The sequence below is a fragment of the Schistosoma haematobium genome, chromosome ZW (assembly GCF_000699445.3).
Source record: "Schistosoma haematobium chromosome ZW, whole genome shotgun sequence".
NCBI classification, from domain to species: Eukaryota; Metazoa; Platyhelminthes; class Trematoda; order Strigeidida; family Schistosomatidae; genus Schistosoma; species Schistosoma haematobium.
In genome coordinates, this window is record NC_067195.1 from 16,617,350 (window position 1) to 16,639,308 (window position 21,959).

Sequence of the window (21,959 nt, forward strand, 5' to 3'; positions counted from 1 at the left end):
TAATTATTTGTTTGTAACTGTGTTTTTTTCTATACACATGAAAGACTAAAACTACACTACTTCATTATAAAGGAGTGTTTTTTTATGGGTTTTTTTTCTTTCAATGTGTAAAATTGATATCCGCTTTACAAGTAATTATGTAACAGTTTCATTATATTCTATATTTATTTAATTAGATAACTGTTCATGCATATAAGTATTATCACTAGACAAATCAGACTGTTTGTTTTGTTATTCTCTTTGCTAACCACTTTTTTCCATTTAACTTATTGTAAATTATAACAAAACAAAATATTACAACTCACTAAAATTAAGAGTTTTGTTACAATAAAGCGACAATAAGTAATATATATTCATTTGATCACCAGATGTAGTATAGTGTCTAGATAGAATGGTTAGTAACAACTTATTGTAAATTTGTTAATAAGATAAGAAATTGAAATAACAACTTAAAACTGCATTCTATTATTAAGTAACAATTAAGCAGTAAGAACATATGCCTCATTAATTATCTGGCTAGTTCAAGTGTTCTACGAACAAATTCAATTCTTACAGTCAAATGCTAAATATTGGCTACAAATCCTTAATAACTTGAACAAATACTTCTCAAAAAATAACTAATATATTATAGCGTTGCCTTACCATCGTTGCTTAGAAAACTATTATTTTTGTCCAGTGAGATTTGATTGGGATCATGAATCGATCAATGTAAGACCACCATGGAAAACCTGGAAGCACTTGACTGCCATTTTGTCCTGGTATGGTACTCCATAGCAGTGCGTATTCAAGATCCCGCACTTAGAACTCGAATCTACGATTCTCAGTCTCTCTCGAATGCTTAACCTCTACACCACTGGGCAGAAGTCTAACTGTGTTAATGTCTAACTCCGACTAATTCATGATATTGTCTTCGATGGCTAATTAACTCACACACAAAATGGTCCAATTGAAATTATTGATATATATATATATATATATATATATATATATATATATTAACATTTATTAAGATGATAGAATTAATCATGATTTAATTTGGAAATTGAATCTGTGAAATGTTTTGCATCAACTAAACCTAATTACGACCATCGATCTAATCAATTACACATCATTATTAAACCACTTCATATGTATCGATCTTTACAACCGAAAAACCAAAAATGTTTGTCGAATGTTGCCGGCTATTATGAAACTCAATTATCTATAACAGACTTTAAGTATGTTTACATATGAACATATTTCAACTGGTAAACTTGATTACCAAAAGTGCCCTCATCCCAATCGGTTTATTGTTAATCAAATAACGATTCAAAAGGTAAATAAAAGCTTCAGGATTTTAAAAAAGGCAATATCACTTAGTTATAGAATTATACGTTCTTTTTTAAAAAAAATAGTCAATCCTTTTTCTGTTACAAGAATGATTCTTATTCTTAAGAAACATAATATAGTGAATATTCTGTCAACCTTGGAGTGAGACTTCCAACGACAATTTTTAAAGAGTGATTTTACATAACATTTTCGAGAGTACTTATGTATTCTTTCACCAACATCACTGAAAATCTGTGTGTCAAGGTGACATATACGTAATTTTGTGGTTAATTTCACTAAGCATTTGTTTTGTTGTGAGAAGGCGAATTTGCTAGAGACAATAGTTTTCTTTTGGATACAGTCTAATACCACCAGATCCTAGTTTAATCAAAAGTATAACATTTATCCTCGGTCCCTATGATAACTAACTTCCGTTTTGTCGCTATCCACTTGAATAACTTGAATAGCATTAAATGACCTCAACGAGAAAAAAAGTGTTCCAGACAGTATGATATTATGATGTCATCAAAATCGGCAATAATCGATCACTGTATAAAATTTAAAGGCTACAATCAGCTTACAAACCTAATGATATAGATTGTTTAAAAATATTCAAAAATTCTATACAAATTCTTTCTAAGAGTAAATAATTTCACTAGAGTATTAAATAAGTGGAAACTGAATCAAAACTTCAATGAATTAAGTAGTTTAAGAATAATTAAATGAACTATTGTTCTGTGACATGATTTTGTGAAATTTCGGTACATTCTACTGGTCATAAATATCAATTGAAGAAAAAATAACTTAAGCGCTTTAGCTTATTGTTTGTTTCAGTTTCAAGACTGATCATCAGTATAAGTCCATAGAAGTTTCTTATCATTATATTTGAGTAGTGGTTTAAAATGTAAACTATAGGATTTTGAAACAGTAACCAAACTATATTATGCTGTTTATGTAAATTGTAAGTCTTGAGTTAAAGGTTGTGTGACTATCTGAATGTACATTACTGAATCGTCTCAAACTGAAACAGAACTTTACTGCAGAGATTCTTATGTTTTAATTGATTTTGGATTATTCGTGAAAATTATATTTGAAGTAATCTCCGCGATTGGAATTTAAATAATCGCCAACGTTTCGTCCAGCTAACTTGATTGTGATTATTACCCTGAAGTCCAGACAAGTTAGCTGGACGAAACGTTGGCGATTATTTAAATTTCAATCGCTGAGATTATTTCAAATATAATTCTCACATATAATGACTTCCCTATACTCGGCGCCCAATCCCTGTCAAACTATTCGTTTTAATCTCGACGAATATTCGTATAGATTTTGGATTATGTTATTAAATCCTTTATTAACCTTGACTGTAATCTAAGATAACTTTCGAAGGAATCTATTTTAAAACATTTATAAGTATCAAATATTGTATTACAAACTCCTTTATGATCAACATTAAAATATTCAACTTATGGAGTATGAAATTACTAAGATTTAAGGGTATAGTTTGAATTTTATATGGATATTTTAGTGGGTATTACTAATATGACATTTCCCAATATCAATACACAATTCCGCTTACAAGTGTAAGTGTGAAGATTAGATAAATGACTTAAACATTCAGCTATTATTTATTAAGCTTCGAGTTTAAATACCAACCATTATTTACTAAATAAGTAGTTCAACTCAAAGCCAACTATCAAGAACTGTACTTCATATATGTGTATTATATACACGTGGAATGAGAGTCACAAGTGTACGATTTACAAATCAACATCACAGATATTAATTAATCATCTACTAATATGTTTAGTAAGCTATGATAGACTGATATTTTATGGGTCAAATGATATAATTTCGACGATAAGTTGAAAAATCAACTTCAAAACAGTTTACATTATGCACTGACTTAAGCTAAACAATTACTGATAACAAGAAAGCATTAGATATATGTTATTTCCAAGTTAAATATACTCTAACAGAGTCTGTAGCGAACAAGAACACAAGTGGGGACAACAAAATGTACTTACTTACTTACTTACGCCTGTTACTCCTCGTGAAGGACCTTTTTGTTTATTTCTTTTTGTATTTGCTACTGCCTCTTTGTTCGTTGTTCAGTAAGTAACTTGTTGAAATACCCTGTGCTGAGAATTCTATATTGTACCAAAATATAATATTGAATAAAGCCATTAATAATAATAGGCCGCTCACCAGCATTCTCCATCCAACCCTGTCCTGGGCAATCCTTTCCAGCTCCTTCCAGTTGTTATTCATCTTTTTCATATCTGCTTCTATTATCCGACGTAATGTGTTCTTTGGCCTTCCTCTTTTCCGCCTCCCTTCAGGATTCCAAGTTAGGACTTGCTTTGTGATGCAGTTTGACGATTTGCGTAATGTATGTCCTATCCATTTCCATCGTCTTTTCCTAATTTCTTCTTCAGCTGGAAGTTGATTTGTTCTCTCCCACAAAAGGCTGTTGCTGATGGTATCCGGCCAATGGATATCGAGTATCTTGCGAAGATAGCTATTTATAAATACTTATACCTTCTTGATTGTGGTTGTTGTAGTTCTCCAAGTTTCAGCTCCATACAGTAGAACTGCCTTGACGTTCGTATTGAAGATTCTCACTTTGATATTGGTTGAACGTCGTTTTGAGTTCCATATGTTCTTCAATTGTAGGAATGCGACCCTTGCTTTGCCAATCTTCGCCATTAAGTCTGCATCTGAACCTCCTTGTTCATCGATGATGCTTCCCAGGTATGTAAATGATTCTACATCTTCCAGAGTCCAAATCGCCTAATTGATTCTGAGCTACTCATTGTACTCCGTGTCTTCCCTCAGATGTCGAGGTCTTCATAATCCAGTCGACCACCAGAAGAAAGAGGAAGGGAGAGAGTAGACAGCCTTGTCTGACTCCGGTCCTTGCTTATAATGCGTCTGTCAGCTGTCCTCCATGCACAACCTTGCACTGTAGTCCGTCGTATGGGTTCCGGATAATGTTGACAATCTTCTCAGGAACTCCGTAGTGTCTAAAAAGTTTCCATAACGTCCTCTTATCTACACTGTCAAATGTCTTTTCATGATCAATGATGTTGGTGTATGGTGACGAGTTCCATTCAACTGATTGTTCGACGATGATCCGTAGTGTCGCAATTTGGTCTGTACACAACCGATCCTCACGGAATCTAGCCCTCTGATCTTGAAGTTGAGCGTCTACTGTGTCTTTCATCCGGTTTAGCAACACTCTGTTGAAGACCCTCCCTGGTACTGACAGTAGTATGATTCCTCTGTAGTTTTCACACTTGTTCAGATCTCCTTTCTTTGGAATGTTGATGAGGTGTCCCTCTTTCCAGTCCATCGGCACTTGTTCCTCCTCCCAAATATCCTTGAATAGAAGGTGAAGCATGTTTGCAGTTACTTCGATATCTGACTTCAGTACTTCAGCTGCTATGTCGTCGGGTCCTGCTGCTTTCCCGCTCTTGATTTGTTTGATAGCCATTCTGATTTCTTCCGTTGTTGGTGGGTTGACATCTATAGGAAGATCTGTGTGTGCTGCTTCGATGTTCGGTGGATTCATTGGAGCCGGCCTATTCAGGAGTTCCTCGAAGTATTCTACCCATCTGTTCCGCTGTTGTTGAATTTCAGTGATTGGCTTGCCTTCTTTGTCTTTGACCGGCCTCTCTGGTTTACTGTATTTCCCTGATAGTTTCTTCGTTGTATCGTAGAGCTGTTTCATATTTACTTCTCTAGCAGCTTTTTCTGCCGTCGTTGCTAATTCTTCCACGTACTTCTTCTTGTCGGTTCTAATGCTCCTCTTCACTTGCTTGTTTGCTTCTATGTATTCAGCTTGTGCTTGGACTTTCTCTGCTCGTGTTCGGCTGTTGTTAATTGCTGTCTTCTTGTTCTTCCTTTCTTTGATCTTGTCCAGAGTTTCTAAAGAGATCCACTCCTTATGATGGTGTTTCTTTAGGCCCAGAACCTCTTGACACGTTGAAGTTAATGCTTCTTTGATGCCTTTCCAGTTGTCCTCCATGGTAGTTTCTTCTTCCTTCAGTAGATCTTGAAAGGCTTGGAATCTGTTGTTGAGAGCTATCTTGAATTCATTGAGTTTGTCAGTATCTCGAAGGAAGGCTGTATTGAACCTTTTTAGTGCTGATTGTCCAGTTCTTCTTTAGCTTCGGTTTCATCTTGGCAACAACTAGGTGGTGATCCGAAGCTATGTCAGCTCCTTTTCTGGTTCTCACATCTTCCATTGTCCTTCGGAATTTTTTTTGATGCAAATATGATCTATCTGGTTCTCTGTAGTGTGGTCCGGTGAGATCCATGTAGCCTTTTGTATACGTTTGTGTGGAAATATTGTGCCTCCTATGACTAATTTGTTGAATGCACACAAATTTGCAAATCTTTCTCCATTTTCGTTCCTCTCTCCCAGTCCATGTCCTCCCATAATATCTTCATATCCAGTGTTGTCTATTCCGACCTTGGCATTTAGATCTCCCATCAGAATGGTGAGGTCCTTTCTTGAGCATTTCTCTATGATTGACTGCAGCCGCTCGTAGAATTGATCTTTAATGTCGTCGTCGCTATCATTGGTGGGTGCATAACATTGGATAATATTCATTAAGATCCCCTCCTTCTTTGTTTTGAAAGATGCTTTGATGATTCTGGATCCGTGGGATTCCCATCCTACAAGTGCATTTCGTGCTACTTTGGACAGCATTAGAGCAACTCCCTGTGTGTGTGGAGCATTTTCCTCTTCGTGACCGGAGTATAGCAGCATCTCTCCCGTAGCTAGCCTTTTCTGTCCAGCTTGGGTCCAGTGGGTTTCACTGATTCCCAGTACTGCCGAATTGTATCTCCTCATTTCCGTTGCTATTTGACTGATCTTTCCGGTTTCCCACATCGTTCGGACGTTCCATGTACCCACAAAAATGTTTGCTCTGGTTGTTAGAAGGGGCATCGGCCTCGTGACTTCCGAAGGAACTTGGCTTTCACCATGAAGCGTCATAATTCTTCTAAATGAAGACCTTCCAACTTTCAGGGCAGAGTTAAAATGGTTTGAATTATGTTTTCTGGTTAGCGTTTTGTTTAGCGAGTTAGTTTTCTACGGGATGGGGACGCTAACCCCATGCCCAACCCTCCTCCTTTATCCGGGCTTGGGACCGGCAGTAACTCTAGAAGAGCTACAGGCGGAGTTACAACAAAATGTAATTGAACACAAAAGTACAGAACATCTTAGTAATATCTGAAGACCATACAGTAAATAACTAGTCCCTTTGATAAATTTCGATAATGCAATGAGAAGACGAAGCTTATCAGAATGATGTGATATATTTGCGCAATACATTTCGAACAATCTGATCACACATATACTGGTTAAGATCATTTATATATAAAAATTAAAAGGTCAACTAGACAGATTAAAGGTAAGCCGTAACAAGGAAAAAAATAATAATAATAAAGTACACAAAAACAATGTGATTGCCACTCTGGATAATAAATCAGTATTACCAGAGTAGGTTAAGTGTAAGGGCAAACTGTTTTTGAATGCACAAAAGGTTTTCAGTTTCCGTATAGCCAAGGCTTCAATAAACCTTAGTATGCGTCTCTGAAGGCTTTTGTATAACACTACATATGCTTGTTTGATGTCAACTTTATGATCATTCTCAATTTCTTAACAAGTATATATGTGATCAGACTGTTCGAAATGTATTGCGCAAATATATCACATCATTCTAATAAACTACGTCTTCTCATTGCATTATCAAAAAATACAGTAAATACTTAATTTGGAAAATACCAATCAGTTGTTTCAAACTTGAATGTTCCTATTGCAAATATCAGTCAGACTCCATTGTTCCAACATTTCCATGCAAATTACTTTCTGTTCCCGTCATTCCCTTCTTGATCTTATTGACCATCTGCTGCCAGACATTCTATTCCTGACTAGCGTCATATACTACTTGTGTCGATATAAGTACACATATTGAAAGTCTACATATGACTTTACCATTACAAGCAGATTTTATATCCTTTATATTATCTCAATGTAGCTAAAATCAACTCCAGTGATTAAACATTTTATGCATTATTATGCAACCAATACTCATTGGAATTTATGAAACCAGTTTCATCTTCATTTTGAATTCCACAAATCATACAGATCCCATTGTAATTCTTAGCAATTCCTCTTCAAACAAATCTCTAAAACGTATATTTTTATTTTTAATATGAAATGGTTGTTCAACTTAATATTAAAGTCACTTCTATTACCAAATAGTTCTTGATGCATGCCAAGTCTGGATAATACATTCCTTATGTTAAATTCATATAACATAACACATTCTATGAAACATGTATCTTTTCGTTGTTATCATTAAAAAAAATTAGATTTATTTCTACCTTAAAATACTGAAAAATAACAAAGTCTCATGTTTGGATAAAATGCAAACTTAATGAACAAAAAAAAAAAAAACAAACAAGTTGATAATTGAGAAGTTTAACAACAATGTAACTTGCTATATATTTTGATTTAATCAATAAAAACGGTAACATTTACGAACAAAAGACATTCGTTTTTGTGTATACATCTTCACTTATCCTAATTCATTACAGTCAGTTTTATCTTGTCAGGTTATAAGATTTCTTCCAGTTTCTTTATGTATTCTTGTTCTGAATAAGAAAGTTAAATAAAATTTCACCCATAAACATTTTAATAATTGAGATCATGAGTCATTTGAAGCTAGACCATCATAGAAAACTTCGAGGCACTGGACGTTCTACCGTGGGATTACTCAGCAGTGCTCACCCACGATCCTGCCCCGCGAGATTCAAACCCAGGATCTTTTGGTCTCGTGCGCGAATGCTTCACCTCTAGACTACTGAGCCGGCATCCAACGGTGTTAATGTCTAACTCCAATTAATCCACGAAATTGAGCGACGAATCCACCATTGTCTTCAGTGAGTTACTATCTCACAACAAACCTGGTATTTCATCGGTAAAGTGTAAAAAAAATCATTACATTTCACCAAACTCTTCCTATTATTTGACAAGTTTATCAAAATATGGAACCGTGAAGCATAAGAACTATGAAGTTATTGCAGTTTTTTTCTTTTTATTACAAATAATTCTAGTAAGTAGTTCACAAATGTACTACACAAAATCTCATAAGATCATTCTATTTTTGAATACATACATATATAGTTAAATTAACTGTAATGAATGTGGAAAAATTAGGGCGGTCGTTAACATGATGAATACACAACGAAACGTAGTTTTTTTTACAAATTATAATCGTTAGTTATTCACGATTTTTACTTGTTTACTTATCAGTTTGTTAATCAAAATCCATTCCGTATAACAATATTGAACCATTGAAGTTTGAATAACCCTTGATTGTCAACAATGTTATGGTTTAATGTGTACGTATGTATCTGTGTTTAACATTTTGTCAAAAGGGGGATTTGTGAAGATTTTAGTAATTTTAACAGTTGACTTTCTTAACATCCGTAACAATAGTGGCTAACATTTGAGTCTAGGATGCTCGTTTGGTTTCGTTCGCGACTCATCAGCCGGAAGTAACTGAATCTCAGTAATGGTAGTCACACTAGCACTCCAACCCAATATCCGACACTTTGAGAGCCCAAGGCGTTGTTGTCTGAGCTACTTAATCCAGTGCTTAACATCAACTACCAGAAAACCAAAAACATTGCAAATACAGTTGATTATACATTTAATATGTATGTACCTTCCATTAAATAATTAAAAAAAGGAAGAGAATCAAACTAAAATCAAATGAACCTTCATTCTTGTTTCTCAGATTTCATTAAATTTTGTCAAACGAAACTGGATAACAACCAAATATTTATGCATATTGGCTGACTTCTCAATGAAAAGATTCCTATTTAATCTAAATACTTTTTTTTCTCTTGAACAAACAAAACAATGACCTTACTAATGTTACCATTATGATTATGATTATTAAAAGAGTAGTATGCCTAATATTCTTTGATCCACTTTCTACAGTATTTTTTTACCTTTTTCCTGCTTTGTTCATTTATTTGTTTCGTCAACGCTATGAGTTCTTTTTCCTTCATGTTTATTTCATCGTTTCTTCTCAACTATTTGTTTTATATTGTCTTCCTTTCTATTCTTCTTCACTGTGGTTCATTTATTTATTATATCCATCTCTTTTTATATACAGTACTATGTAATGGATTAAAACATAATAAGAATAAAGTTGAAAGCATTAATACTAAAAGTTAACATTTCTTTTAGCTATCATTTTAATTACAGAGATTGTAAAGATTTTTTTAAAAATTCTTTTTACATGTATATGTATAGTTTGACCTTTTATATAAGGATTGACAGCATGTCATCCATAAGTCTTATATATGTGCTTGTATGTGTCTTTATGTATGTATTGTCACGAACATCTAATTTTTTTCTTTCATCTACAACAAACAACTAGAAAAAAAAGTACATTACAATGGATTAGTAGATGAACAGAATTAACTTAAGGTCATCTACTTATTACTGATTAATTTCGAGGTGTAATTCTTACAGTTCTAATAAGATTTGATCATGTAGAGGTTGAAGAAGTTACCCATCGCTCTCAGTAGTTTCTCAATATTATAACTCGATTAAAGTTACATATATAAACCATTAGATGTTTGCTCAGTGTTATGATAATTTACTTCAAAATTTAAAAGTCCTGGTTTCCACCTACGCTGAGATGGTGGATGAACATTACCAATGAGTCTCATCCTAGAGTTCAATAGCTGATAGTGATTTCTTATATTTTATAGTGCATCAGTGCTGGAAACTATAAAATATAATACAATAATTTATTCCAGTTAAACAAATACTATTTTAAATATACTAAAGCAATCTTCAAGTCTTTTGTTCGTAAGCACAATAACATACACATGCACATATATTAATTCATTCATTCGAAAAAAATAATCATATAACAAATTAACCTGGTTGTTTCTCACTCATCCACTAGCGCACTCAATCTATCGCTCCCCCCTATTCATAGTCTCTTTCTCTTATTCTCATTAGTTATCTGAAATATCTACACCTTATTTACGCATTTTCATATGATTAAAAATTTTCTTTTATTCAGCGTTTTATGTTTCCATATTATTAATACGGTTATTATTTTTGCCAAGTCAGTCATCATTCATACTTTATTTGAATAGTCTTAAGTTTAAGAAAATTAAATATGAAATTTCGCTGTATTTTTGTCTGAGAAAATAAAACAAACGAAAGAGTGAAATCGTACTTATTTTTTCGTTTGTTTGTTTGTTATTTGGGTTTCACGTTCTTATCTACAGGAAGTTTATCGGTTTAATGTGTTTCAGACTGATTCATTAAAAAAAAGGTTTTCCTCCTGAATAAAATAGATTTAATTGGTTTACTGAATTAAAAGACAAATGAGCTAACTAACTAACTAAATAAATAAATAGAATGAATTATAATGAAATTGTCATACTTCTTCTTTGCATTAAATTACACAGTCACTTAATAAAGTTCTTATTTAATAAAAGTATTAGATTGCAAATTAAAACTTGGTCAGTATTCTAAATTCAAAATGAAGGTCGTAGTAATTTTAACAGCCGAATTTTATAAACATCATTGAATCCTGACTCAATGGTTTGAAGATTAAGCGTTTGTGCATGAAACTGAAGGTCTTCGGTTCGAGTCCTGTGTACAGAATCATGAATATACACTGTTGAAAAGTCGCATACTGGAACGGAACGGTCGTCCAGTATTTCAATGTTTTTAAAATCTGTATGATAAAGTCAATGTATTTCTTTAAAAAAAAATTTTTCACAGTAACCATTCGGTGTAAAGAAAATATTTGCAAATGATCAATTCCAGATTTAAGATACACTGAGTTGATAACCAACATGACTTTCAACTTCATCTAAGCCAATCAAAAAAAATATTCTATCTACAGTAACTAATATGTATATTCGTTTAAGAGGATTGATTTGTTTAAGTGACTGATTTTTTTTCACAACAGTGGGTTTTAATAAAATGGTATATGTAAAGAGTTTTGAAACTGTATATTATAAACCTGGTTAAGTTTGTTTATCCCATCATGTTTTTTTAAATTTTCAATTAGTGTGCTGCTCATAGTAGTTGCAGCTATTTTTCAAATTCATTAAGTGAATGAGTGTTAGATACTGTTTTATAACTTTAATCTAAGATGTTTCGCAACAGAAGTAATGAACGTTATAATAATGAGGTAGTTCCTGGGATTTTATTGATTTTTCGAGGCCTATTACTAGTTTTCCGATCTTCATAATGTAGAAATATTTTGCTATAGTGAATAATTATTTTTGAACCATAAATTTCAGTCATAAGCTTTTTTTATACAAAATTAATCGTTTCCACACAATCTATATTAATGCAACTGCTGAAGAGTCAAAACGATTTTATGTAAGAAACACAACTGTTCCAATATCAACATGACTAATTTATCATTCCTACTTTATTAGTCTACGAATCGTTCAATAAATTTATTCTAATCGAAGTAGACTGATACGAAAACTGAATAGCTTACATATATATATCAATGTAGAAATCTATGTAGAAAACAAAGGAGAACACGACACGTTATAAATTGTGAGTTTTTGTTTTAAAACAATGAAAAGAATGACTTTTCTAATAAATGTAAACGTTCTTGATGAATTCACTACTAAACTAGGCTTTCAGCAAAAAAAATTATTTGGATTGTAAGTGAACATGATAAAAATTCATTAAAATAATTGATAAATGTTTGATTTAAACGTTCTTAGTTGATTCATTGACCTAGTTTTCAAGTTTACTTACTACTCGCCAAGAATATAGAAATCTAATGGATTATGTTTAGAAAAAAATAAGACAATCATTGAAAGAGCATTAATTCTATAATAAGGTTGGAGTTTTTGAAGAACTATTCCTTATCAATAATATATTTAGACAGTATTTGTCCCGTAAAGAGATTATTAAGGGTACTATTGAAAACTAAAAGGAGTTCGATGTGTGTTTCATTATAGCATGGAACATCCTAGGAGTTAAACACCTATGACTTCAGCAGGGTTCAAACACATGAAGAGATAAAATGTTAACAAATATTACCCTCGAATTAGATGAACCTCTATAAAATCCATACAGATAAATTAACACAAGTATTAGGTTTCATTAAAAATGCTGGGATGATGAATATCACCTTTTTCATTATATGATCTCGCTTATATAGTAAGAAATAGATACAGTTAAGCTCATGAATCATTTTACTGTTTTATGCAAATAATATTGACGCTTGAAAGATTTATTTGGCTATTAAACTTCCAGGATTAACAACAGTTTTGAAAAGCCAAACTTATATTACATTATGAACGTCAAAAGCAGAAATAGAATCTAAACCAGTTACTTTTATGGTACACTTATCTCATTGAAAAAATAAAAATGTTTCTGCGAACTATTTTTTCTAGGCGGCTGCAGATATTTAATTATTTGCATTGAGATCGTGAACTGATCAATGTAAGACCACATTGAAAACCTGGGAGCACTGGACAGTCGTTTCGTCCCAGTATGAGACTGCTCAGTAGTACTCACCCACGATCCCGCACGCGGGACTCAAACCCAAGACCTTCGGTTTCACGCGCAAACACTTAATCTATATACCATTGACCTGGCACCTTATGATGTTATTGTTTAACTTCAACTAATCCAGGATGTTAAGGTACAGTGTTGATCAGTCCATGATCTCAATTAAAACTCAACAATCTCCACAACCTCCTACCGAAGATTATTTTTATTTAAAAATATTTTTTCGCATTCCCTGATATTCTTGCCTTTTAGCATAGATATTATTTTGGGTTGCTTCATATAAAAGTGGTTATCAATATCACATCTATCACAGTTTTTCTCCGAGGTAATTTATCTCATTATATAGTTTGACTACTTACTTACTTACGCCTGCTACCTTTCGCGGAGGAGCATAGGCCACACACCAGCACCCCCCATCCAACTCTGACCTGAGCAATCCTTTCCAATTGTTATTCATCCTCTTCATGTCTTCTTCCATTTTCCAAAGCAGTGTGTTCTTTGGCCTTCCTCTTTTCCGCTAACTTTCAGGATTCCAGGTTAGGGCAATTTGATGATTTCCTTAATATGTATCCTATCGTTTTTCAGCCTTGTCTGACTCCGGTCCATACTTAGAATGCATCTGTCAGCTGTTCTCCATGCACGAAATAGTTTGATGACTAAACTAAATATACTTTTTATAAATCTTTCCTAATATTTCAGTTTATCTGTTGAATGAAAATATACTATTTGTTTTGTTACAGATATTGTCTATCATTACGGAATTTCTGTCAACATTTTCATAATTTAACTTTCATCATCTGTGCGTAAAATTTGTCCTGTCTTTAGGCTGCTCAATATTAGATATCTGAATGACGGTTGAAATTATTTCAACTTCAAATTATGATTTTAATTTCATCAAAAATATTTGTCTTCATGTCTGAAAAATAACTATATGTTAAACAGACACCGTTTTTGGGCTGAAAATCATAAATAAGTAGTAATTTATTCCCTGTATGTTACATTCATACATGGTCGATTGAATATTGAAAAAAGTTAGTAAAAATAGTTATTTCTAAAGAATGAGGAAAGAAGGAGAAAAGCAGTTAGTTTACATAACTATCTGATCATAGTTAGATAACCACTGAAAACCTGGCATCACCAATAGCATTTTCGTCCTAGTATGGAATTCCTTAGCACTGCAGATCCACTCTCACAATAGTGATCGATACTAAATTCTTCGTCTCTCTCTTCATTAGTGCTGATATTCATATCTAACCTCTTTCATTTCGTGACATCACTCAACCATTTTCCTAAACCGTCTATAAGTAACTGATTCACATCAATCATCAGTAAATAAATGAAAACTGTTGCAAAAGTAATTTGTGGATGCAATTGTATTTTCACAATTTACACTACGGACTAATTTTATTCAAACAACTTAAAGGTCATGAGTTCGATCTCCAGTTGGGTTGAGGGTGTAAAAAAAACAAAATACTGAGTATTATACTAGAATAAACTATCAGTCTATTGCTTTCTGATTTTCAACAGTTGTCTAACTGAGGCCAGTCCATGATGAAAACTTCACAATTCCCTATAACACATAGCCAAAAAAAATGTAACTAATCAATAAGAAAACAGAAGTAACCTTTACTCAACAGATATTTTCATTCTAAAAAAAAGAGAGGGGGAGAGGGAGAGAGAGAAAAAATAAACAAAGAAATAAACAGTTAGAAGTTATTCATGTGGATTTGTTGTTGTTATTATTATTGTTGTTAGTGTTTAATTCAAAACAAACAACAAAAAAAGCGATACATAAATGTTGAATAAAAAGGAATAGTTGAACTTTTCTAATATTAAAATAAGTGAAATGAAAAAAAATGAAAGAAAAGAGTAGAAAGAGTACAATTATAGCAACAATACCAAAATAAGAATCATCATAAACTGTTATTATTCATATCTTTATTCTTTTACTCTACATTATTGTTATTATTATTATCTTTGTTAATGAACTGGAAAGAAAAAGGTCAATTTATGCTCTGGGAGACAAATCGTGTACATAAAAACATATTTTTTTTTAAAAAATTAAAAAAATAGAATAATAAAAAGCTGAAACTTATCAAAGAGAAGTAAAGTAAGAGAGAAAATCATGAACGTTAAAATTTCCTGTAGTTTTCATGACAATATTGAAGATTTGAATCGTTTATATTATAGTCTAATCTATCATAATAAGAATATATATATATACATATATATATGTTAACCGATGACTAATTCTGATGGATTATCCTCTGTGTTCGAATAAGAAGTTATGGTCAGTGGATCACAAAATATTGTTTAATATAATACAGGTAACTATCAATTGAATCGAGAGGTATTTGAACTAGAATACACACTACTAGAGTCTCAGTAGTTTGAAGGAAAAGTGGTCGAATGGATTTATGAAGGTCCTTGGTGGTGGATACACATTACTTAGAATTCTGATACTAAACTACCAATTACTAACTAATTTTCAACAGTTTTCTAACAAAGGTCAATTGATGATGTAAACTACGAAAATTCAACAACTTTAACAAGCTCCTATTGGTAGTAAAGATTTTTTTAGTTTTAGCTGGTCATTTAAATAATAAGAATATTCGGCGAGACTATAATTTATGGACGAACCAATCAGATTTAGGGTAACAGGCCCAAATAGCACATTGGCATTTTAGTTGTAAATCACTGTCTTTATTCTTCAAACTGCTTTATAACCTTCATTTAGCCCTATTAAGCAGGTAAACACTCAAGATCACTTTGGCGTCTCTCAAGGATCGTACATAATTTATAGTCTCACCGAATATTCATTTGAATTTAAACACCTAAAAATCTACATATATATGGTTTGAATTATTTAAGACGAATGCTTCATAGTAATACATAAAACTACCTAGAAAGACACAAATCTAAGTTTCATGTTGATTGATTATAAACGATAAGACATATTTATTGGGTTTTCTTTTCAGTGAAAGTAGTTCATATCAATAAGCTCTGATGGGCGTAAGATGGACCAGGTTCAATGACCACATTGAAAAAAATGATCGATCCAGTTCAATCAATGACCGAAATGATTGGTGTAATGAATGGATCCTAACTAGAGTTATATGCAGTCCTTATTACTGAATATAAGAACTAACGTCTTCTAAGGCTTGCTTTTCATAAACTTATTCGAAAATAATGATAAAAGTTATAACTGAAATCTAAGTTTTGATTTGAATAGTATTACTTAAGCGTCTAATGTGTCATATCATATATGCCAAATGACTATTCTCCAGTAACTTTTCAATAATTTAGAATAAGTTAGTTCACTGTTTTAGAGTTTATTACGTAATCCACGTCATTAAAGTTTTCTTAAATGCCTAGAAAAATTCCCTCTACTTAATTTATCGTCTGCTTTGCCAACAAATTGTCTATCCAATTAAACAAAAATATATAACTTTGATAATCATTTTTATACACATTTTATCCTTTATTAAATTCTTATAGTCAAACTGCGCAACCAAACTTAATTAACCTATTGTTTTATTTTACTTCTCATTTCGTCTGACAAAACAACAACTCTTTATCCATATCTTCTCTCATGTTCGGTAATAACATGGACAGATAGAGGGATAGATAAATAGACGGATAGATAGATAGATAGGTAATCCAATGAGAAGATGTAGTTTATCAGACTTGTGCAATATATAGTCGCAGTACATTTCGATTAATCTAATTATAATACTGGTTAGAATATTTGCATATCACAAAGGAAAGGTACGGCTAAAGAAAACGGGGGTTAAAAATCAAAAATAATAAAAGGAAACAACAAATTACATTAAAACATAAAGAAATCGGCGAAGTTCATTATGGCTAAAATGTAAACAAACTTAATTAAACCCGAAAAACAACTCTTTTAAAATGAAATCATATTGCCTGAGCTAGAACCAGTTTTACTAATTATTATAAGCATATTGTTAACAACGGACAAACATGGACATTTGTTATCTGCTTTTATTGAGTTGTCAGACTCAATTTCTTCTTGAAGTCATTTCGGCAAACAAATGACTTCCTTAGCTTGTCATTTCTCCCTCTCTCTCAGTAAACACAATCATTCACGTAGTGAAACATAGATATTTTCTTCACCAACAATTGCCAAAATATATGTGAAGTTTAATGAGCAAAAGAAAGCGAATAAAAAACATCCATCTCCTATTGCAAAACACAAATAAATTAGTTACGATATTGAACATACAATCTCATACAATACATTAGACAGTTTATATATTTATGTAGTGAGAAGCGACGGAATTCACCAAGGGAATTTCGTTCTGTCTGATCCTTTCCAGATGCACATAGCTTCACCCCAGTGTTAATGTCCACATTGTTACTCCTAACTAGTAGTTACCATTTCGAACGCCGATGTGACGTTTATTAGAGTGATACATTACTACAACCACCAACATGCAATTTGTTTACTGACCTTTGTAATGATTTGTACCTTTCTATTATTGATACTCGGGACAATAAATGATCAATTATTGTGGACATATAAATGCATAATAATTTTAAAACAGAATACAATCAACATATAACTACTTATTAATTTTGATCATCTATTCAAATAAAAATTGTTACTAATATATTCTTGATCAAGAAGAGCTCTAAGAAAATTTTATTTCACACATTCCATTCACGAATCATATTATGTTTTCTAGCAATATCACTTAGAGCTATTTACTATGACCTTGAAATTCCTCTCAAAGTTCTGTCAATCTTTTTTATCATATATATGGATGTACTACTAAGGACTTTTGTAAGTAACATCCTATACTTTTCTAAAATGTTAAACGCTGCAGAAGTTATATTAGTCTACATTTTCAGACCAGTTATCTTTTTCATTTCTGTACAATCGTTCATTCAAAGTTAAAAAAAACCAATAACATATTACTTTATCGTCCATTAATCTAATAAAAACAAAAAGAAAACATGAAACGGAAAAAAAGTCAAGGAAGCATTTCATTAGTTCAACATGGATTGTATTTTACTTACTTGCTCAATCATTATATTTGATAAGTGATCTATTTAAACATATTTACATAAGTGAAATAATTATAAAAAAATTTTTTTTAGGCATTTGCCGACAGATATTGTGTACAGTTATAATCAGATACAAAAAACTAAAGGTAACAATTACACCGGTAGACTAATAAAAATGCTATATGGATTGGAAATGAAATTTTAACGCTTTTAGTATTACTATTATTGTTACTATAAGTAGTATCAGCAATAGTATTGATTGGGTTTTGTGAAATCAATAATGTTTGTTTACCTATTTATTTTTTAGTTGTATATTAAAATAAATTGAATGTTACTATCATTGAAAAAGACAAGACATTTTCTATCGTTTAACTTAATTTATTTTGCTTAATTTATGATTGACTACTGATGAATGAAAGAGATTTATTCACATTGACTTTATCATTGTTTTAAGTAATTTAATTTCTTCTGTACATAATAACTCTTGATAATGTGTTTATTTTGATGAATTAGCTCCACCAAGAGGATTTCCAAAAGTTCATCAAGATCCTTCAGCAACTATAAGTCAAGTTGGTGATTCAACACATTTACAATGTGATGTATCAGCTGAACCTCAAGCAACAGTCTATTGGATAAAGGATCAATTTGAATTGATTGATACAAGTCTTCCAAGATTTCGAATTGTTGGTGAGTTTAGACCTTGTTTAAAATGTATTGAATAATTATGTTTATAAACATTTTTGATTATATGATTTCTTTTAGAATAAAAAAGATTTAGATTTAAGGTTATGTTGCATTCTAGAAAATGGATGCTCGAATATGAACGTTTCATTATTGTCCTGGAGAATGTCATCAGCACTCTATAAAACAAAAATCTTTAGACGATCTATTATTTTTTCCAGGCATTTAGATTACATATGGCATAAACGCAGTTTGTATAACTTTCTATTTCATGATTAATATTTTGATTATCCATAAAGACAATTACAAATTGATCATCCTTAACTTCTTCCAAAAATATCGTACTAGACAAAATATAGAAAATAATTTAGAAAATGCTTGTTAGTGTACTTTAGATAAAAACAAATACGTTTTTCATTAAGTCTGTGGATAATGTTCACTTTGAAGTAAAACTTCATCACTGACTAATCCTAAACAAAGAAATTGTAAATGATTCTTCACTGTTTTATTTCAATTTGTGACTAGTGTTAGTTGGTTGAAATTGATTGACTGGAAACCCTGCTAGATCTAGATTTCATCTTAGTTGGCATTCGCAAGCAAGGGGTACTTATAATCTTAAAAGGACTGTTGTTTCCAGTGGGATTTATAACCTGTCTACTACATTCAACCATATCATACCTCAATTTGTTCACAAGATTCCAAGTAATTGAGATTAGTGTCTGAAGTGAAGCTTGATCTATGGAATTTGATCATAGCTAGGGGATTAGAAATAGATGACATTGTACTCTTATTTGTAATCAACTAACTGTGCGCTTGCAACCTAGATGTTTAGGTTAAGTCCCAAAAACTATCCATTGAGAATGCTGAACAAAAATATATTAGCTTACATTTCTAACCAGTTGATCATAATAACACTAACGACGGGTTTATGAAAAGAATCGTTTCCAGCATTAACTGTAGATGCTGATATTCACGATGTTAATCACAATCAAACTCATTTACATGCCAATGATGGCAGAAACTATTAGTCTAGATATATCACGAACTTACTTAAATTTGAATAAAACTAAACCATAATAATAAGGATTGTATAATTATTTCCTATCTATGCTTCCGAACAAGAAGTTTTCAATATTTCTTCAGCTGTTAAATATTATCATACATCTCACTAAAATTATTCGATAAATTTTCATTCACTAATCGACTGACATATTCACTTAGTTATTACACTTGAATAGTTTTACGTGTCTTTTTCATCCTTTCAGTCGAAAATAGATTTGTCTCTTTACCTATATGTCACAAACTCATCTTAGAGCTAAACGTCTCAATAACTAATAATTACAAGTTACACATATGAGATGTCACGTTTAAATTCATAAAACTCACCACTGGAACACGATAATAGTATTAAGGGGCCAGTGATTCAATTATGAGTGATTTTAGTAACAATAAATGCAATAGATTTAGGACTTTAAACTCAACTCCCATTGATAAACTTCATAATACAGAAAATATAATGAAGCTATTGAACTTACCAGAAACTTTTTAAAATTGAATTCAAACTATGCCTAATAGATAAGCTGATCCTCGCTGGCGTTTTACTAATCCCTGAATAAAAGGAGTTATTAAGTGCACAATCAAAAATATAAAAATTCTGATATGTCTCTTTCACCCAAATGTAGCTAAATAAAATCATTACAAAAGCATACCGATGAATGAAGACACTGTCAATGTTAACGAAGTACCTAAAAATCGAAACATAGTATAATTCATTATTGTATTGGTTGTTTGAATCTTCGCATTGACCTTTCGAACTGTAATTGATCAATATCTTTCTGGTTTGTGTGCGTCTTGTGCAGATTTCCCCGATATTGTCTTGAGTCACATGCATTATAAGCAAAGATGTATGGCGCCTAGCAGTGGAATTTAGAACGCACATCTCTTGCTATTTAGGACTAGTCAATTGGATTTACCTTCAATCCAGAGATGATGTTCACCCCGAGCTTATAACACAGGTGACTTGAGGCAATATCGAGGCAAGCTGAACATTATGCACATATGCCGAAAGAAGGCTGATTTATTGCAGTTTGAAACGTCAATAGAAAAACACAAACATCCAATACAAAAATGAATTAAACTTCATCTCATTACACAAACTAGTGGCTATCTGGACTAAGTAGTTAAACTGATACCGCAGTGGCATTTGCAGTGAATGGTACTGCTTTCGCTTCCAGGAGTGGATATTAACTTTGGGATCCAGGCACATCGGAGTGATGAGTCTCAAATAAGGTGAGACGAGCATCCTTGATTTCACTGCTAACCACCATCTATCTCTGCTTATAATGAAACACAGTATGATTGCAAAGGGTATTAAAATAGTATTTTCGTTTCAATTTTTGGTATATAAACACTCCTATATATATTTCAAATCAGTTAATATATGTGGTAACATGTGAAAGTATTTGATCATTTCGCCTGTTGATACTTATTGATTCACGTTACGTAGCTACATTTACCGTTCAAATGTATCGAACATATTTTTGTGTTTATCATATTGCATTATTAATGAATCATATTCAAAACTCTCAGTCAATAAAATGTGGCTAATCACCAATCATCATGGTTAAAATATATTAAAAGCTGTTGTTACTTGGTTCTATTCATCGGACAGTTATCTGATTTGCAAATCTTAGTTCAATACACCATAATAATAAATGAAATGAAATCATAATACTCATGAATTTAATGCTTACTTGAGAAAAATATTTTCAAGAAATAAAGTATCTTAACCAGATTGTCACTTTTATACATCTGTTGTTTACAGGATCTGGATCCCTTGTAATAGAAACTTTACTTGAAACTGATTCTGGAGCGTATGAATGTATGGCACGAAATGAAATAGGTACAGTATTAAGTAATTCAGGCCATTTGCATGTACGACGTAAGTTCAATTTCTAACCATCTTTTTATGATTACACATCTACATAAAAATGTGGAGTTTTGATTTTTGAACAAGCTTTGTGAAAACGCTAGATGAAAAAATTGAACCAAAGTACATCAAGTCATTAATTCAAAGTTAGTCTGTGCCATGAAATTTCAATATACATCAACATCCGCAACCACTCATAGTAATCACTTATCATGTACTTGCTGCCGACTAACTTTCAGAGGTAGTTTTCAGAGCTCTAACGAGAAGTCGTGACTAGTAGAGTTCATCCATACCAAGCGTAAGACAAGTAGTACCAATGCAACGGTCTCGCAAAATTATAAACTGACAGGCTAGAAATCCCAGGTTAGGTGGTTTAGAATTTAAACGTTCACTGAGTTATCAGAAGAG

At 32.1% G+C, this 21,959-nt stretch overlaps 1 protein-coding gene across 1 annotated transcript in view; it reads left to right on the top strand.

The window, feature by feature from the left end:
• MS3_00002886 (uncharacterized protein) overlaps positions 1-21,959 on the top strand; it is a 271,766-nt gene that overhangs the window by 124,180 nt on the left and 125,627 nt on the right. Inside the window, exons 4-5 of the mRNA XM_051210541.1 lie at positions 18,455-18,628; positions 21,447-21,563. Coding sequence (XP_051070547.1) covers positions 18,455-18,628; positions 21,447-21,563 — 291 coding nt within the window. The remainder of the gene's footprint in view (positions 1-18,454; positions 18,629-21,446; positions 21,564-21,959) is intronic.